This window comes from Canis aureus, chromosome 14, assembly GCF_053574225.1.
Source record: "Canis aureus isolate CA01 chromosome 14, VMU_Caureus_v.1.0, whole genome shotgun sequence".
Taxonomy (NCBI): domain Eukaryota; kingdom Metazoa; phylum Chordata; class Mammalia; order Carnivora; family Canidae; genus Canis; species Canis aureus.
Window position 1 is genome coordinate 41,571,818 of NC_135624.1, and position 15,368 is coordinate 41,587,185.

Consider the following 15,368-nt stretch of genomic DNA (forward strand, 5'->3'; position numbering starts at 1 on the left):
AGATCAAGAGCACCAGGCCCCACCCCCTGAGGGCCCCCCCACCCCTACATCTACCAAATTTTAACAAACTCTCATTGCTTATTTTGGCTGCCATGAAAAGTGGTACAAAGGGCAGGTATTTTTAGATTACACACTGCTCAGGGTGGAGGCCCAGGCCCTGGCAGCTGTGCTTCAGGGAGGGAGTCCCCGTGAGCCCGCGGAACCGGGACGCAGATGTGAAAACCCCACATCTCCAGCCTGCCTCCTCAGGAAAGAGTCACCCCCGTGTAACACAGCCGAGCGCGCCAGACCAGTTCCGTCCGAGCTGTCATCCGGATCACAAACCCTCCACGACGGGGTCTGCAGCAGGTCATGCGGCCGGTCCAGCTCCTCCTGAATCTGCAAGGTGTGCCAGCGCGCCAGGTGCTTGAGGATGCCGGGGAGACCGGAACCGGGGCTGTTGCAGGGAGGCGATCGTAGTTAGTATTTTCAGCGTGGTGTGAAGTCTGTCAGACCATCAGACCTCAGCCGAGGTGACGGGGCTGCTCAGACAGCAGACACTACCCACCTCACCGCTGTTCATGGAATGCTGCCTGCTGGCTCTGCCCCGTGCAAGGGGTCCCGCCCTGGGGACAGGACAGTCTTTTCAACTGTCGCAATGGGATTCCACGGACCCGAGAACCCGCTGGAACAACGCTTGCATGGAGCGGACTCCCCTGTTCCCACGAGGCCACCCCATGTGGGGTGAGCGCTCAGGCCTCAGCTCCCGGCCAGCAAGAGGGACATGGCTCGCTTCCCGGCGGTCAGGTCGGGAATCAGGTGGGGAATCAGCGCCGAGCATGGAGGGAACATCCCCGAAGAGGAATTTCTGGAGGCCGTCCTAGTTCTCTTTAAGTTCTGGGGTCTTATTTTCAATCACCACAAAATATTTTCTAGCAAGATATGTGTGATAATACAATTTTCTTTATTAAAAATAATTTACAGCATCAATAACATATACACAATTGTCAACTGAACTCTGCCTCCAATATATTTTTATACAATACTTGACATTATTGAACTTAAAACTGTTACACTGTTTTGTTGGCTTTAAATAATAGACAATGATTTATAGTTACTTGAGATACATGGTTTCATAGTCATATATTATATGTAAAATTGATAGAAACATCGGCACTATCACACAGGAGGGGAGGAAGCCTAACAGAGCCTCCCTGTTCCCCCTCCATCACCCCAAGTCAAACTAAGGTCAACACCCAGTGTCTGAGCACCTTCCCCTACACCCACAGGTAGAGACCGTGGTCTTCATACAACCACAGAGAAACGTCAGGCCGGCGGGCTGTCCTCCTGCCAGCCCCCCAGGAGGCACCGACAGCGGCATGGCTCCCTCATCCCGGGGTCGGCGGGAGCAGCGACACTGAGGCAGGAAACGTGGCAACGGCAGGTGGCTTCGTTTTCTTGGGATGAAAAGCTGCTGCTGCGCTAACGCCTCTGACGTCAGCCTCCAGGTCACACCCTCGTGTGCTTCTCACGTGCCTAGTATGCTCCCTTCCTACGATACTGTGCATTTTTTTGAAATACCAAATTACCCAGATATAGTCAACAAAGGAGGTAAATAAAACAGTAAAAGCAAGAGATGACCCCTCTCTGCCAACAGAGCACGTGGCCGGGGCGGGGCTGCGGGCACAGCGGGCAGGCACACGGGACACGGGGTCTCAGGGTGGCCTGAGATGGCACGATGCGTCCCCGCGAGGCACCCGGAGCCACCTCCTCTTCATGTCCGGGGAAACCTGGGACCCGTCCACTCCCCCAACCCAATTCATGTTTTCATGTAAATTAAACACATGCACGGACAGATACATGGTGTAACAACGTATCAAGAACACAACAGAAGGTACCACAGAAGTTGTTATAGAAAATTTAAATAAAGGGAAATCGTGTCCTCAGACCGCAGTCCCCGTGATTGTCTAAACACAGACGCGCAGACTATGCCCAACGGGCGCGAGGGAGTGCGAGCGTGCCAAGCTCTCAGCGGTCTGCAGCCCCTGCTCTGCTAGTTTCAGCTGAAATTCAGCGAACAGTCCTTCTGGGCCATGCGGGCGACTGGGTCAGAGGAAGATCTCCAAGTGAAGAAAAAAAAAAACGAAAAAAACCAACTCTACAATTTACCTTTTGGCTGCTAAGTTTAAGTTCTTAATTAAAAAAAAAGGTATAGGACTTTCTGGAATTAATTATCCAAACTTTTTCTTAAAAGTCACCAAACGTCTTATAGACTGAACACTTGCTGCGGTGAAGGGACATGCAGATGGAGAAAGCAGAGTCTCCAGGTGGCAACAATTTAAGTGTTTTATCCTGATAGTCAGCTTTGGTTAAAACAAAAACATAACTAATAGAATCATGCATCCCAGGTAAAATATGGATTCAGAATGACAGGAAATCAATTTTAAATAATTAAGAAATAATCAATACTTAAAAAATGCTTAGAGTTGAGCATCAAGCATATAATTTAGGGTGGATAATTTAAGAGCCTAGAGGAAATCATTTTAGCATTTACTGATCGAGCTCTCTTTAGCAACTGTAAGGGAGTGTGGAATTTTGGTTAATGACACCTAAAATAATAGGTCCTAGGAAGTAACAGTGTCACATAACGTGAGCAACATGATCTGACCCAACTGATGTCCTGATGTCACACCGTCTGAGGCTGGCGAGCACGTCACAGCAACAAATCATGGAACAACGTGAGCGCGGGGCGCCACCCGGACTGCTCCACGTCCACCCGAGGGGGCCGTGGCCAGACGGCACAGGGTGTCGGGGCCGCGTAGCGCCCCCGTTAGACCGACTCTAGGGTAAGCCTGGCTGGATCACAAACGATGGACGCCAACCATGTCCAGCTCAAGTCTGACAGAGGATGAAAGTATCAGAAAGTTCACGTGCGAATCAGAGTCCAGCGTCCACAGTCCGGGGTCTCACCTGGCTTCTGACTTCCCAACTGCTGGTCTGAACCAACAAACAGCAGTGCACAGTTTTACAGGCGCGGAACAAAACGACCTCAGGAAGGTTATTCGTGTAAGAATCTTCAACACGAGTTCAAATTCTGCCTTTATTTACAAAATGGTCCGATAAAATACCCCCGGACTTAGGCCTCTCCCACAGCACACCTCACACGTTGATTTTAGCAATGTTAATAGCACCATTCGTTTATTATTTAAAATCAGGAAGATTTCATTTCAGTCACTATGATGATTCATTATCATTTACACCCACGGTGAGACCGCCAAGCACGCGGGACGTCTGCAGCTCCAGAGCAAAGATCCCTGGTCCAGCCCGAAAGGCTTCCCTGCGGTTAGCAGTTCTGACAGGTATCCGCGTGGAGTAGATACTATGAGAATTTTCGTGCCACAAAGTTTAATAATCCTCCGTGTCTGTACAACGTCACTTCCACGTCATTTTCGAAAGCAGCAATCACGCTGAATACTTTGCCAGTGCTTGTCTTCAAACAAACAGAAACAGCCCCCGTGAGTGGTGAAATCCTCCCAGCGTCCCCAGCACGCACACCACCGGTCTTCAATTTCCACGACCACACCTGCCACATGCTCGGAAACCCTCGTCCTGTCTGGAAGTCCTGCCACAGCTAAGTACACAACGGGGGTTCTCATCCCTGTGTCTTGGGCTCAAGCTCACGACCCTGAGATCAAGACCCGAATGGACGTCGGGGGTCGCCGCTGGACCGCCTGCCCTGCCCAGGCGCCCCTCCGCCCCCCTTTCTCAATGACAAGTCCCGTCACCAAGAAGAGCAAGTCACATGACAGAGACCTTGGCCTCCGAGTGAGGGAGTCGCACCGCTCCTGCTCCTCTCCGTCCCTTATCTAATGCCTGCCACTCCGCCCCGTCCCTGCAGCCAGCGCCTTCCTGTGTTCTGGACTAAGGATCTGTGCTCCCTACGTTCCCTCAGAGGTTAGCTATGTCAGCATGGGTTCAACGCGTTACGCTACGACTGACGTCAGCGTGCAATTCACGACCATCCCTTCTATTCCATCTGCAACCCTCTCGCTGATGCGCACGACGCCGTCACGGACTCAGTCTCAGAGATACCTTTATACTTAACGTTAGTCCAGGAGACAGCTCTTCAGGAAACGTTAAGGAAAATGTTTCTCTGCCGGAGAGGCCCAAGGACTCTGCGTTTTCTCCCGGAAGGAACTGAAGTGGAACTATGCCGATTCCAATCAAATGATCTTTGTGAATCTTTTCATAACTTTCAGCCAAAACAGCTTTCACGCCCTGTAACAAATGTGCATTTTACTTCTTCCAACCATTTCTTGAAAGTTGCTTTTTTGGGCCATTTTTAGGGAAAAAATTCTACTTGTGGCCTTTCGATAAAGCTTCTTAACCTCACAGCACACGCTAGAGGTCAGTGCCGCATCAGAGCATGTACAGATCGCTCTTCCGTATTTGCAGGTGGCTCCCTGGCTTCTGCCCTGCCGAGGCTCGGGGCGGGGGGGGGATGTCCCGGTGCTCACTCACTCTCTCAGACTGCCACTAAATACAGAAATAAAGGAGGACGCCCCACGGCGGCAGAGGAAACAGGAGGTGTGGATTCTACAAATACTTAGAGGATGAGGGACCTTGAGCAGACAACATCCAACTACAGAAACCACAGACTCCATCTACAGCCCGACACGAGTGAGGCTTGGGTCAGTTTGTGACGATAAGATCCTGTTCTCTGCAGAAAACCAGCCAGAGGCTCTGGGCCCAGCTTCTCCACTTTCCTACCATTCTCCTAAGGAGCTCTTGGACCTCCTCCAGCCACATCTTCCTCCTTGCTGCCGCCTTAAAATTTCAATGCCACAAACACGTACTGTGTGTCTATTTCAGTATTACGTGTACACCTGTCCTTTATCCATAAAAACAGTATGATTTTTTTAACGCCCAGGAATCATTTCTCACCCCAGTGAGCACCATCACCTGATGCGAATGGATGCCCTAGACTGCCGGGCCCTGGGCCCTGTGTGGGCAGGGAATCGGGCAAGACGTGAGAGTGTGCACCTGCACATACTGACCCACGGGGCTCGCCCAGTGAAGCAGGCAGGTGGTCATCCAGCCATCCAAAGTAAGGCCCATCACCCGACAAAACCCAGGCAACACCCCCGGCTTATGAGCAGCGCTCAATGTCTAACCAGACAGCCTAGGGTCAAATATAGGCAAAGCCTCCAACATTAAAAACAAAGAGAAAAAACATCAGAAAAAAACGGAACCTGAATCTGTAACTAATCTTCACAATAGTGATAATATCTCAGCAAGATGAGAGAAACTGGCTTATTGCTACAACTCCTTCGAGTATTTACATCTTTAGGGGGGAGACAAAAGATTCAAGAATGACGCGCAGGGATCCCCGGGTGGTTCAGCTGTTTAGCACCACCTTCAGCTCAGGGCGTGATCCTAGGGTCCCGGGATAGAGTCCTGCATCGAGCTCCCTGCATGGAGCCTGCTTTTCCCTCTGCCTGTGTCTCTCTCATGAATAAATAAAATCTTAAAAAAAAAAAAAAAAAGAATGACGTGTGCACGATTATGTGATCTGACCACCTGGCGTGGCCACCTCTTTCCGGCCACGGCTGCTCTGAGGGGCGTGAGTGAGCCTGGGAGGAGAGTAGGAGAGCCCTGGTCCTGAGGATGTCTCCAGGCACCCCCTATCCCCGCCTGCACTTCAGCAAAGGCACGGGTGCACGAGAAATGCCCTCCCTGCAGGCGGCCAGGCTCTGTCATCTCCTGGGGAAGCCTGGCCCCTCGGCCCACCTGGGGCTCAGTGAACCCCCGACTGGGGAGCAAGTACAACTCTCAGTGGACCTGAACGATCAGCATTACAGAGCATCAGTTCCAGACTGGCCTCCTTTCCCTGCACCGTGCTGACGTCCTCAAGAAAGACTGATGTAGAATCAACCTGATTCACCAATACGAGTTCTAAATAAGCATAAAAAAATCCAAATGAGCAAAACAAACTCTGAGAAGATGTTACTCACAAAAGAGAACGTTTAAAACTCAAGTTTAGGGGATCCCTGGGTGGCGCAGAGGTTTGGCGCCTGCCTTTGGCCCAGGGTGCGATCCCGGAGACCTGGGATCGAATCCCACATCGGGCTCCAGGTGCATGGAGCCTGCTTCTCCCTCTGCCTATGTCTCTGCCTCCCTCTCTCTCTCTGTGACTATCATAAATAAAAATAAAGAAAATAAAAATAAAAAAATAAATAAAACTCAAGTTTAAGAAGATAAAAGCGAAGCATCAGTACCAGCAAATACGGTCCTTTGGCAGCCCAGTCTCTGGAGTTCCCGGAACCGTATTTTTTTCCTGCTAAAATAATCAGTGGGACACCGTCCTTCTGGTACAGCTCCGCAGCCTCAAACACATCTAGCTGTGGATGGAAAACAAACACAAGCACCTTCAGTTCGCTTGGGGGTCCAGGAGCCAACTGCCTAAATGCTCGTGTGCAACCTTACCGTCTGTCCTGACGGGAAATGAATTGTTTTGGGAGCTGGTTTCCCAAGGAATTTATTAAACAGCTTGATGTTCGCAAACGTGCCTCTGGTCATCACGGCATCGTTGCCTCTGCGGGCCCCATAGGAGTTGAACTCACGAGGAGTAAGGCTGCAAGGAAGTCGTGAAGCCAGTTTCATTTCAGATGGAAAACCATCACGCATTACTGGATCATAAAACTTACTCAGAAACACTTTTTATTGCAGAAAATTTCAAGCATATACAAACGTGGAGAAAACACAACAGCCAACACCTAGCTGCCTGTCATCATCGAGCTGTGGCATCCTGTTTCTTCTATAATCATCCCCTAGCAGGTGATTTTGAAGCAAACTCAGATAACATATTCCAACCGTACAAATCTCTATTTCTCTAAAATATATGAACTCTTAAAAATACTATCTTGATACCAAACCCCCTGCCCCCCCAAAAAACACAATTTCTTCCTATCACGTGGAAGTCAATATTTCAAATGCCTCCCAATCTGGAATCAGTCATTTCTCCACCTCTGGTTGCTTGAGCAGCTTTCCTGCTGCCTGAGAACAGACACTCCCAGGAAACACCTCCCAGGTCAAAATGCCATAAAGGCAACATTATCCACCCCTTTCCAGAAATTCACCTTGTGCTATTTGGCTTTTACTAAAAACCCACACAACACTAAGATGGTAATAGCTTTTCTTTGGAAAAGTAAAACTCTCTTTAGATCGTTCAGTCAGCGCAAACAAGTACGAATGCAGGTCTTTCTTTTTAAAAATGCCATGTAAGGGCCCCCCGGGGGCTCAGGGGTTGAGCGCCTGCCTTCAGCTCAGGGTGTGATCCTGGAGTCCTGGGATCAAATCCCGCGTTGGGCTCCCTGCAGGGACCCTGTTTCTACTTCTCCCTCTGCCTGTCTCTCTCGTGAATAAATAAAATCTTTTTAAAAAATTAAAAAAAAACAAAACAAAAAAAACAACCCATATAGTAGTCACATATTTGAGAAAAGCAGGGACTTTTTTTTGGTAGATGTTATGTCATAATTATGACCAAGATAGAAATCATAACCAAAAGATATTTAAAAACCTATTTCTCAGTACTACAAATAAAAGCCATGCATATAACAGATTCATTTTTATCAAGTTCTATCAAATGGAATTGCTATTTGCAACTTCTACCAAAAAGTGTTTAATTCATACCAAGATACAGTTAACCAGAGGAAAAAATTCAAACACAAACTTCACAATAGCACTGATGAGACTGTAAGCAGAGCCATGGGCATGAGGATGTGTGCGACCACGTTACGGGGTACAGATTTTTTACACGATATTTTGATGAAAAGTCATCACTCGAACAGCTCTAGCATCTAAGGCAGCGGTGCAGAAAATTCTGCTCTTTGCAAAAAACTTTGTCTTGATAACAGAGCAACTCCACATCATCAATCGTGTAGAAATGAGATAAAATCTTCCTAGGTTTACACTTCCATCTCCCACTACAATGACGTTTACGTCCTCTTCTATTATTCTTGTAAAACTTTAAGCTCAATGGGCAGAAACTCATGGTCTTCTGATTTGATACAGATGAAGCCCAGGCTCACGCACACATATTACGGTCCACAAAACACACATTTAAATTTTGGACTCCAAGGATGGGGGAGCCGTTAGGCTTCATCTGGGGTCAAACAAAGCTGACTGTTCAATAAAGTAGTATTAAAAAAAAAATCTCACTTCCAATCAATTGTTCAGTTTGCTGCAAGGGCTCAATCTAAAGGAGCAAATTCAATTTCTAAAGTTATAAGGAAACGCAGCTACAACGGGAACCCCAGTTAGCATTCAGGTCAAAGAGCGATGACCAGACACCCGTGACGGTGGCCTACGCAGCGGAACCCCGAACTACACGGGCGCGCGGGCGCCAACCCCACACACAGCCGAACATCTGCGTGTGAGTTTCCACTCCCAAACACTTACTACCCTCCTGTTGACCAGACTACCCTTACCTATGACACCTCTCCTGGGTCACACGTTTTGACCTCTGTTCCTACAAGTCAGCAGAGAATGAAAATGCACAAGGAACAAACAGACTTACAGGCCTGGACTGCGTTTATCAAAACCGACCTGAGCCTGCGCGGGTCCACACGGTTCCGACTCACACGGGCCCGCGGCCGCACACCTACCCTCTGTTTGTCAAGTACTTGGCAGCAGCGCTGCTCCTGGCGATGCTCCCCGCAGGTGATATGTGGTCGGTGGTGACCGAGTCTCCCAGGTACAGCAGGACGTGGGCATTCTCAATAGGCCGCAGGGCAACTGGCTCTTTGGTCTAAAAGGTAAAAACAGTTAAAGGCATTTACTCCTCATGAGGGTTTTTTAGTTCATAACAACCTTGAAAAGATCAACGCGTAAAACTATACTTACAAGCTTATCAAAAAACGAAGGACATCTGATATAAGTGGACTTTAAGTCCCATGGAAACAAAACTGAATCCGGTGCTTCTAAGGAATTCCACCGCTTATTTCCCATCTGTGAATTTGATTTTGGTTGGTGAACAAAACGAAAAGATAAAATGGAGTCAAAAGGTCATAAAAATGACAGAGGCTCATAAAAATGTTGGAGGGAATTAAAAAGGCCTTACTGGGAAAGGAAGCTAAGATCTAGATGTAATGTTCTAGAACATTACAGCATTTTGGGCAGAATGAATGAAGATTTACTCATCAAATTCCAACACAGTGGATTTTCACAAATACCCCAAGATTAAGTTTTAATATAAAACTTTAAAGAATCCAAAACAAGGGTCAAGGGTTTAAAAGAGCTACCCGTGCAGCTAAGAACAGACTGCGTGGTCGCGCGTGCGGTGATCTTTAGGAACACGGCTAAGGGATAACCCTCTGCTTTCAACACGCGTGTCCCCCACACGGCATCGGTCCTGCCTGCAAACCACACAGGAGATCTCACCACTGCCCCGCACCACCACCACGACCAGCAGCCTCCCCGCACACTGGGCAACCCACCTGCCCAGCTCTGGGTCTGTCCTCCTGTTTATTTAAGTTAAAGTAGGCTCCGCACCCGAGGTGGGGCTTGAATTCACCACCCTGAGAATAAGAGTCCCACGTGCCCCTGCTTCTGTCCAGCCCCCTCCCGCCAGGTCCTCCACAGGACCGAGCAGTCCTGACGCACGCTCCTCTGTCCACAACCTCGCGGAGGCTTCCGTCACTTCCTCAAGAACTCCATGTAACCAACGGCCCAACGCCTGGTCTGTAACTCCGTCCTCAGCACCTCCCGCCAGGGCCCTAACTTCCTGTGCGCTTGCCGCCCTGGCGCCCTCATCAGGGCTCCCTGAGGCCTTTCCCGGTGGCTCTGCACTTGGTCCAGGCACACGGAAACGCCTCCTCCAAAGCCCTGCTCAAGACATGTCCTGCTGTCGAACACCTACGACCGCCTGCGATCCACGGCTCAGATTCTGGTCAATCTGCACGTTTCCACAGCACCTCTCACTTCTTAACATATTGGGCAATTTTTCTAATAATTTGTTTACAGTTCACTGCCTGCCTCTCCGGGTGAGAATTCTGTGCCATGCTCCTGGTTATATTCAAAACATCCAGAAGGGTGCCTGGCACATAGAAGGGTCCAACAGTGTCTGCTCGGTGAATACCTCTTCTACTCTCAGGGCTTTGTCAGTGTGAACACATGCATTTGTGTGTAGGTGCACACAACCTCTCTGGGAAGATGTGTGAGCAAGTGACGCCTGCCTGCCTCTGAGGGGCGGGAGGGACACTCCACTGCTTCCTCTCGCGTCTTTTGAACCTGAACCATCTGAATGGGAAGAGAGACAGGCAGCTCCTGTGAATCCTGCCCGTATCCACGATGCCTGCCATCCACTTCTAAGAAGCAAAGATCAGTGCTAACACTCTAAGCTGTTCTCCCAGATACTAGGTTCCAAATACAAAATGATTATCACTTATTAAAAACCATGTTCAAAATAATGTGATTTCAATTTTTATTAAATTCAAAAAGACACAAGAAAGAAACACCTCCGTTTATTAAACTACTTAAGAAACAAGTGAGCTGGGGATCCCTGGGTGGCTCAGGGGTTTAGCGCCTGCCTTTGGCCTGGGGTGCGATCCTGGGGTCCCGGGATCGAGTCCTGCGTCTGGCTCCCAGCATGGAGCCTGCTTCTCCCTCCTCCTGTGTCTCTGCCTCTCTCTCTCTTTCTATGTCTATCATAAATAAATAAATCTTTAAAAAAAAGTTAAAAAAAAAAATAAAAAAAGAAAGAAACAAGTGAGCCTCTAACCTCCATCTTCTCTTTCAGAACTTTAAACATGGACAGTACAACCCGCTCTTCCTCCATCTGATGAACCTCCTCTCGGCTGGGCCAGATGTCCTGCAGGTAAATGCTCCTGCCAGTAGGGTCTGTGCCTGGAGAGAACACGGGAACATCAACGTTAGTATAAAAAATAATTCTCTGGGGGCGCCTGGCTGGCTCAGTCGGTTGAGTGTCTGCCTTTGGCCCAGGGCATGATCTCGCAGTCGGGGGATTGAGCTCGACGTCAGGCTCCCAGCTCAGCAGGGAGTCTGCTCTCTAAAATAAATAAATCTTAAAAACAAAAAATAGTAATTCCTTCAAGCTGTTCAGATATTTTCAGAGACCTATCCCAGAAACCAAGTAAATCACTCAACACGGGAGTGCTTCAGGCATAAGCAACTAAAAAAACTAAGTAGTTGTGCATTTTATACTCTTCATCTGAATACAGAGATGAGTGACTGCATGATAGGATTTCCTGAAATACTTCACAGAGTACATGGTCTTGGAAGTGTCCCAGTTTGCAAAAAGCGTGTGCAGTTATGTCTGTATACGTGCAAAGGAAGAGATACCTAGAGGCTCCGTCTGGAAGTCTATATTCACTGTGCCCGCTATGGCGTACGCTACCACCAAGGGTGGAGAGGCAAGATAATTGGCACGAACACAATCACAAAGCCGGCCTTCAAAATTTTTGTTTCCAGATAAAACTGCACAAGTAACCAAATCGCCCTGAAAAATATACACAAATATATATATTCAATTCAAGAAATGGTGCAAATTCAGGTAATCATACACGTGCAATCTCAAATATTACATGTCTGAGAGCAAGATAACCTAAAAAGCACATAACCGATTATTAGAGAACTATCAAAGCCTCTAAATATTAATTTGCTACCTCATTAAAGGGTTATTTCAAAGATCTGAAAAGGATTCTTTCAATTATTTTAAGATCCAGTCTTCCCAACAGGTGCAAGGACTACAGGACTATAAATACATCAGTACATACTTTCTATAATGGAACAATAGAACATGGTGAAGGGAACCCCTTCAGGTGCGTCACTGATCCACACATTTTTACCTGTTTTACTGCATTTAAAACGGCTTCTGGCAAGGGTGCTGTATTCCCCACACAGGTTGAGCATCCATAGCCGACAATTTCGAATCTGTATTTGAAAAAACAAACCTGAGTGAACGGAAGGCCGTAACAGCTGTAAAGGAAGGGCAGGTCTCATCTTTCACTCCCGTCCCAGTCATGAGGCTACCGGACACGCGGATTAACCCTTGTCAGTAGGTCTGGCTGTCAGGCTGGCTGTCTGTCCTGGGCGCAAGAACTCAGACATTTAGAGCATCCCCGAGGTAGATGTGCTTGTCTAACCATGACACGAAACCCGCACGACGCACAGGGCACTTGCCCACACGTGACTCGCAGGGGCTCTAAGACGCCCACTGGAACACCAATACCGCTGCTTGCAGGGGGCGTAAGCTGGCTGGACAGTGCAGCGAGGCCTCGGCAGGGACCCTGTAGCCAGGAACGCCGAAGCGAGGAAATCTCTTAATTCTTGACCAACCAAAACACAAAAATACCTGCTAAAAAATGCCAGGTGTAATCCTCAAAAAAAGCTGCTCTTCTAAAAGCAAAAAAATGTTTTAATTCGCCAATCTTGCAAAAGAACTGATGATTTGTGTAAAGTAAAACAGTTTTCAAAATACACCGCCAACATCAATTATTTTTTCTGAGTCTGTGAGAATCGGGAAAGTTATTTTCTACAAAGTTCAGGGATAACTTAACTCATGCTTGACAGACCCAGTAACCTCACAAAACATCAATTAAGACAATTCTCTCCATTAATGATGCTGCCTGTAACATGTCACTCTTTCTGAAAACTGACCTCCACAAGCCCAAGATAACATACTCCCTGTGCTGCCCCGCATCCGCGTCTGTCTTTACATCCGCGTCCTAGAGACCAGCCCTGTGGCGGCTCCTCGAATCTGCCGCCCCCCCCCTGCCCTGTCTGCTGAGGGAGGGGCCTCGGACTGCATGGTAAGCGCAAGGTACCAAAGCCTATTTTTCCCGACTTCTCTTTGCCCATGAAAGGCTCTGACAGCGGCTTTGATCACTGCGGGATCTGCAGGTCCACACGCACAGAAGCAACCCAGCGGTGACCGCCACTTACCCAAGCTTACTGAGATACGGTAACACTCCGCTGGAACTGAGGTAATGTGTAACCATCCCGCTGCCTGGAGATAGACTTGTTCGGATGTACGGTTTCACATGCAGCCCAGCGTCCACGGCTTTTTTAGCCAGAAGACCTGCAGGGTAAACAATGATGCGTTAGGGCAGCGCTCGGCAGGTCAGTCTGCAACTCATTAAGGGTCAAAGTCCAAAGGCATGAATTTGCTGTTGTTACTGTGTCCATTTTACTCTATAAATTGGTTTCATTTAAAATAAAAAATTATACTGATATACCAGCCTTTACACTGTGAATTCAAGTACAGCCCGAAGCCACAGCATCATGCACACATGGAAAAAAAAGGATGTATAATAATATTACGCACACACAACACGTATCACTAACTGAGCCACCAGGCCATCGTAATAAACAGCACTCGCTACACAAGACTTTATACAATTATCGACTGTGCTATGTACATACAACACACTGTGTTCTGTCTTTTACGACCCTTGTCAACAATCTTTTACTTCCTTCTGTTCTCAGTGGACTGTCCCGCACAGCTGTGGTCACCCATCAAGACACCTGCTAATTAACTCTACTCTAGATGAACAGAAACAGCAATAATGACCTAAAACTAACAGACATGTAAATTATAATAAAAAGAACTTCTTCTGTGTAATAAAAACACAAGAACATAAAATCAAACCTCAAGCTCCGTTAGACCCAATTAGAATCTCAGGAAGTCTCCAATATCAAACACGATCCCAATACCCACGGGTAATCTAGGAAGGGGACTTTGGAAAGGGACAGCCTACCTGCGGCGAGCATGACAGACGGGTTACAGTTATTGGTACAGCTGGTGACCGCGGCCAGGACCACAGACCCGTGAGACAGCATGTACTCGCTTCCTTCGTAACGAATACAGACGTAATCCTTCTGCTTCTCAGCGGCAATCTGGAACCCTTTAAATCCCACCTACGCAAACGTACACAGAAACACAAATAGTCTGGGTATGAATAGAAAAACACACCAGCACAAAGTACAGCAGATCCGACAGGTGGTTTCACGCTTGGAGCGCGGACTCGGATGACGGGGAAGGCGTGAGACACCTGCAGCCAGACCTCCGCTGGAGCTGGACTCTGGGCCATCGCAACAGGAGTCTGTGGCGGGCCTAACTACTGGGATCCATCTCACGCTCTGCAGCTCCCCGTGCCTTCCTACTACCCATTCTCAGTACTCAGCATGGACACAGCCCTGATGGCTGGATTTACAGGATACTCGGGCGGAGTGCGTGCAGAATACGTGACGGAGACCGGCCGGGAGCCGGGAACCGCGACGCCCACCATCCTACGTCACAGCTGTGCTCCACACTAGCACAGCAGCAGCACCAACAAAAATTAAGAAATTATAAAAAGGAAGGCTCCAGAAAGAGCACCAGATACAAGTTCTCAGAATAGGCAGTGTTAGCAATTCTCAGAAGGACAGACGCTGAAAGTCAGAGGCCGCGTGCTATCCAGGTACAGTCACCAACCTCATGGAAGCGAGAACCCAGTGTAGTGCGTTTCACCCAAAGGGCCATGGACTCCAAGAACAGTGCTTCACGTGATGATGCACACTGCACCGTGCAGGCCGTCCCCCACAGGAGCGCCACGGCCACACACACCACTGAGCACCAACATCAGGATTGTGCGACGGACACGCGTCACATCTGACCCTCACCGTGGGCACGGCACAAGCTCACCAATGACTGACCAACTGCAGACAGGAAGGCACCGGCAGCTGCTGGCATGCACTCACACGTGTGAACACAGCAGCAGCCTGAGTGCAGGCCCCCCTGCGGGTCCCCGCCACTCGGCAAAGAAGCACCTGGGCCCTCGCCACTCGGCACAAGGAATACTGACAAAGGTGGTGGCGCAGTAACCTGCCTTTTCGTTCAAGCAAGCTTGGAAGTCACGCTTCATGTCCGTCACAGCAACTCTATCCTGAGGTCTCTTTGGACCACTGACAGATGGAACTATTGAATTCAGATGAATCCGGATCACCTAGGAAACAAGAGGAAAGAGACAAAGAATCAGAATTTGTCAGGTAGACAGCAATTTAGTGCTACTTCCTGAAGCAGAGTACAGCCATATTTGTTGTAATGGGGATATACACCCCCAGAAATAAAGATTTTAAAACAATCTTGATTAATTTATAAAACAGAACAAACATTTGCTAAAAGAGCAGATCAGTGTGCGCACCACCCCACACCAACCACACTGCCCACACAGAATACTCTGTTGCTCCGATTTCTCTTCCCTGTCGTCACAGATGCCCAACGACACAGCAGATGCCTGTGCCAGCTATCAGCCTTCTGCCCCTGGGCTCCAAATTCACCCTTCCCTGCTTTGTGACAACGGAGGGGGCCTGCATGGCGCGAAGTCTGG

The 15,368-nt window shown here is 48.5% G+C and overlaps 1 protein-coding gene across 5 annotated transcripts in view; it reads right to left on the minus strand.

Annotated features, from left to right (window-relative positions):
* Positions 1–922: 922 nt before the first annotated feature.
* The window catches only part of IREB2 (iron responsive element binding protein 2), a 42,104-nt gene continuing 27,658 nt past the window's right edge, over positions 923–15,368 (minus strand). For 2 of the 5 annotated variants that reach the window (XM_077847837.1, XM_077847838.1), the window contains exons 11-22: positions 14,868–14,984; positions 13,758–13,917; positions 12,943–13,078; positions 11,847–11,931; positions 11,341–11,497; positions 10,760–10,884; positions 8,884–8,988; positions 8,646–8,788; positions 6,466–6,613; positions 6,258–6,380; positions 4,072–4,257; positions 923–3,469 (exon numbers count right to left, since the gene is read on the minus strand). In XM_077847837.1, coding sequence (XP_077703963.1) covers positions 3,359–3,469; positions 4,072–4,257; positions 6,258–6,380; positions 6,466–6,613; positions 8,646–8,788; positions 8,884–8,988; positions 10,760–10,884; positions 11,341–11,497; positions 11,847–11,931; positions 12,943–13,078; positions 13,758–13,917; positions 14,868–14,984 — 1,596 coding nt within the window. In that variant the 3' untranslated portion in view covers positions 923–3,358. Of the gene's footprint in view, positions 3,470–4,071; positions 4,258–6,257; positions 6,381–6,465; positions 6,614–8,645; positions 8,789–8,883; positions 8,989–10,448; positions 10,683–10,759; positions 10,885–11,340; positions 11,498–11,846; positions 11,932–12,942; positions 13,079–13,757; positions 13,918–14,867; positions 14,985–15,368 lie in introns of those variants that run through there. The other 3 variants (XM_077847839.1, XM_077847840.1, XR_013352103.1) reach the window with 3 other exon arrangements.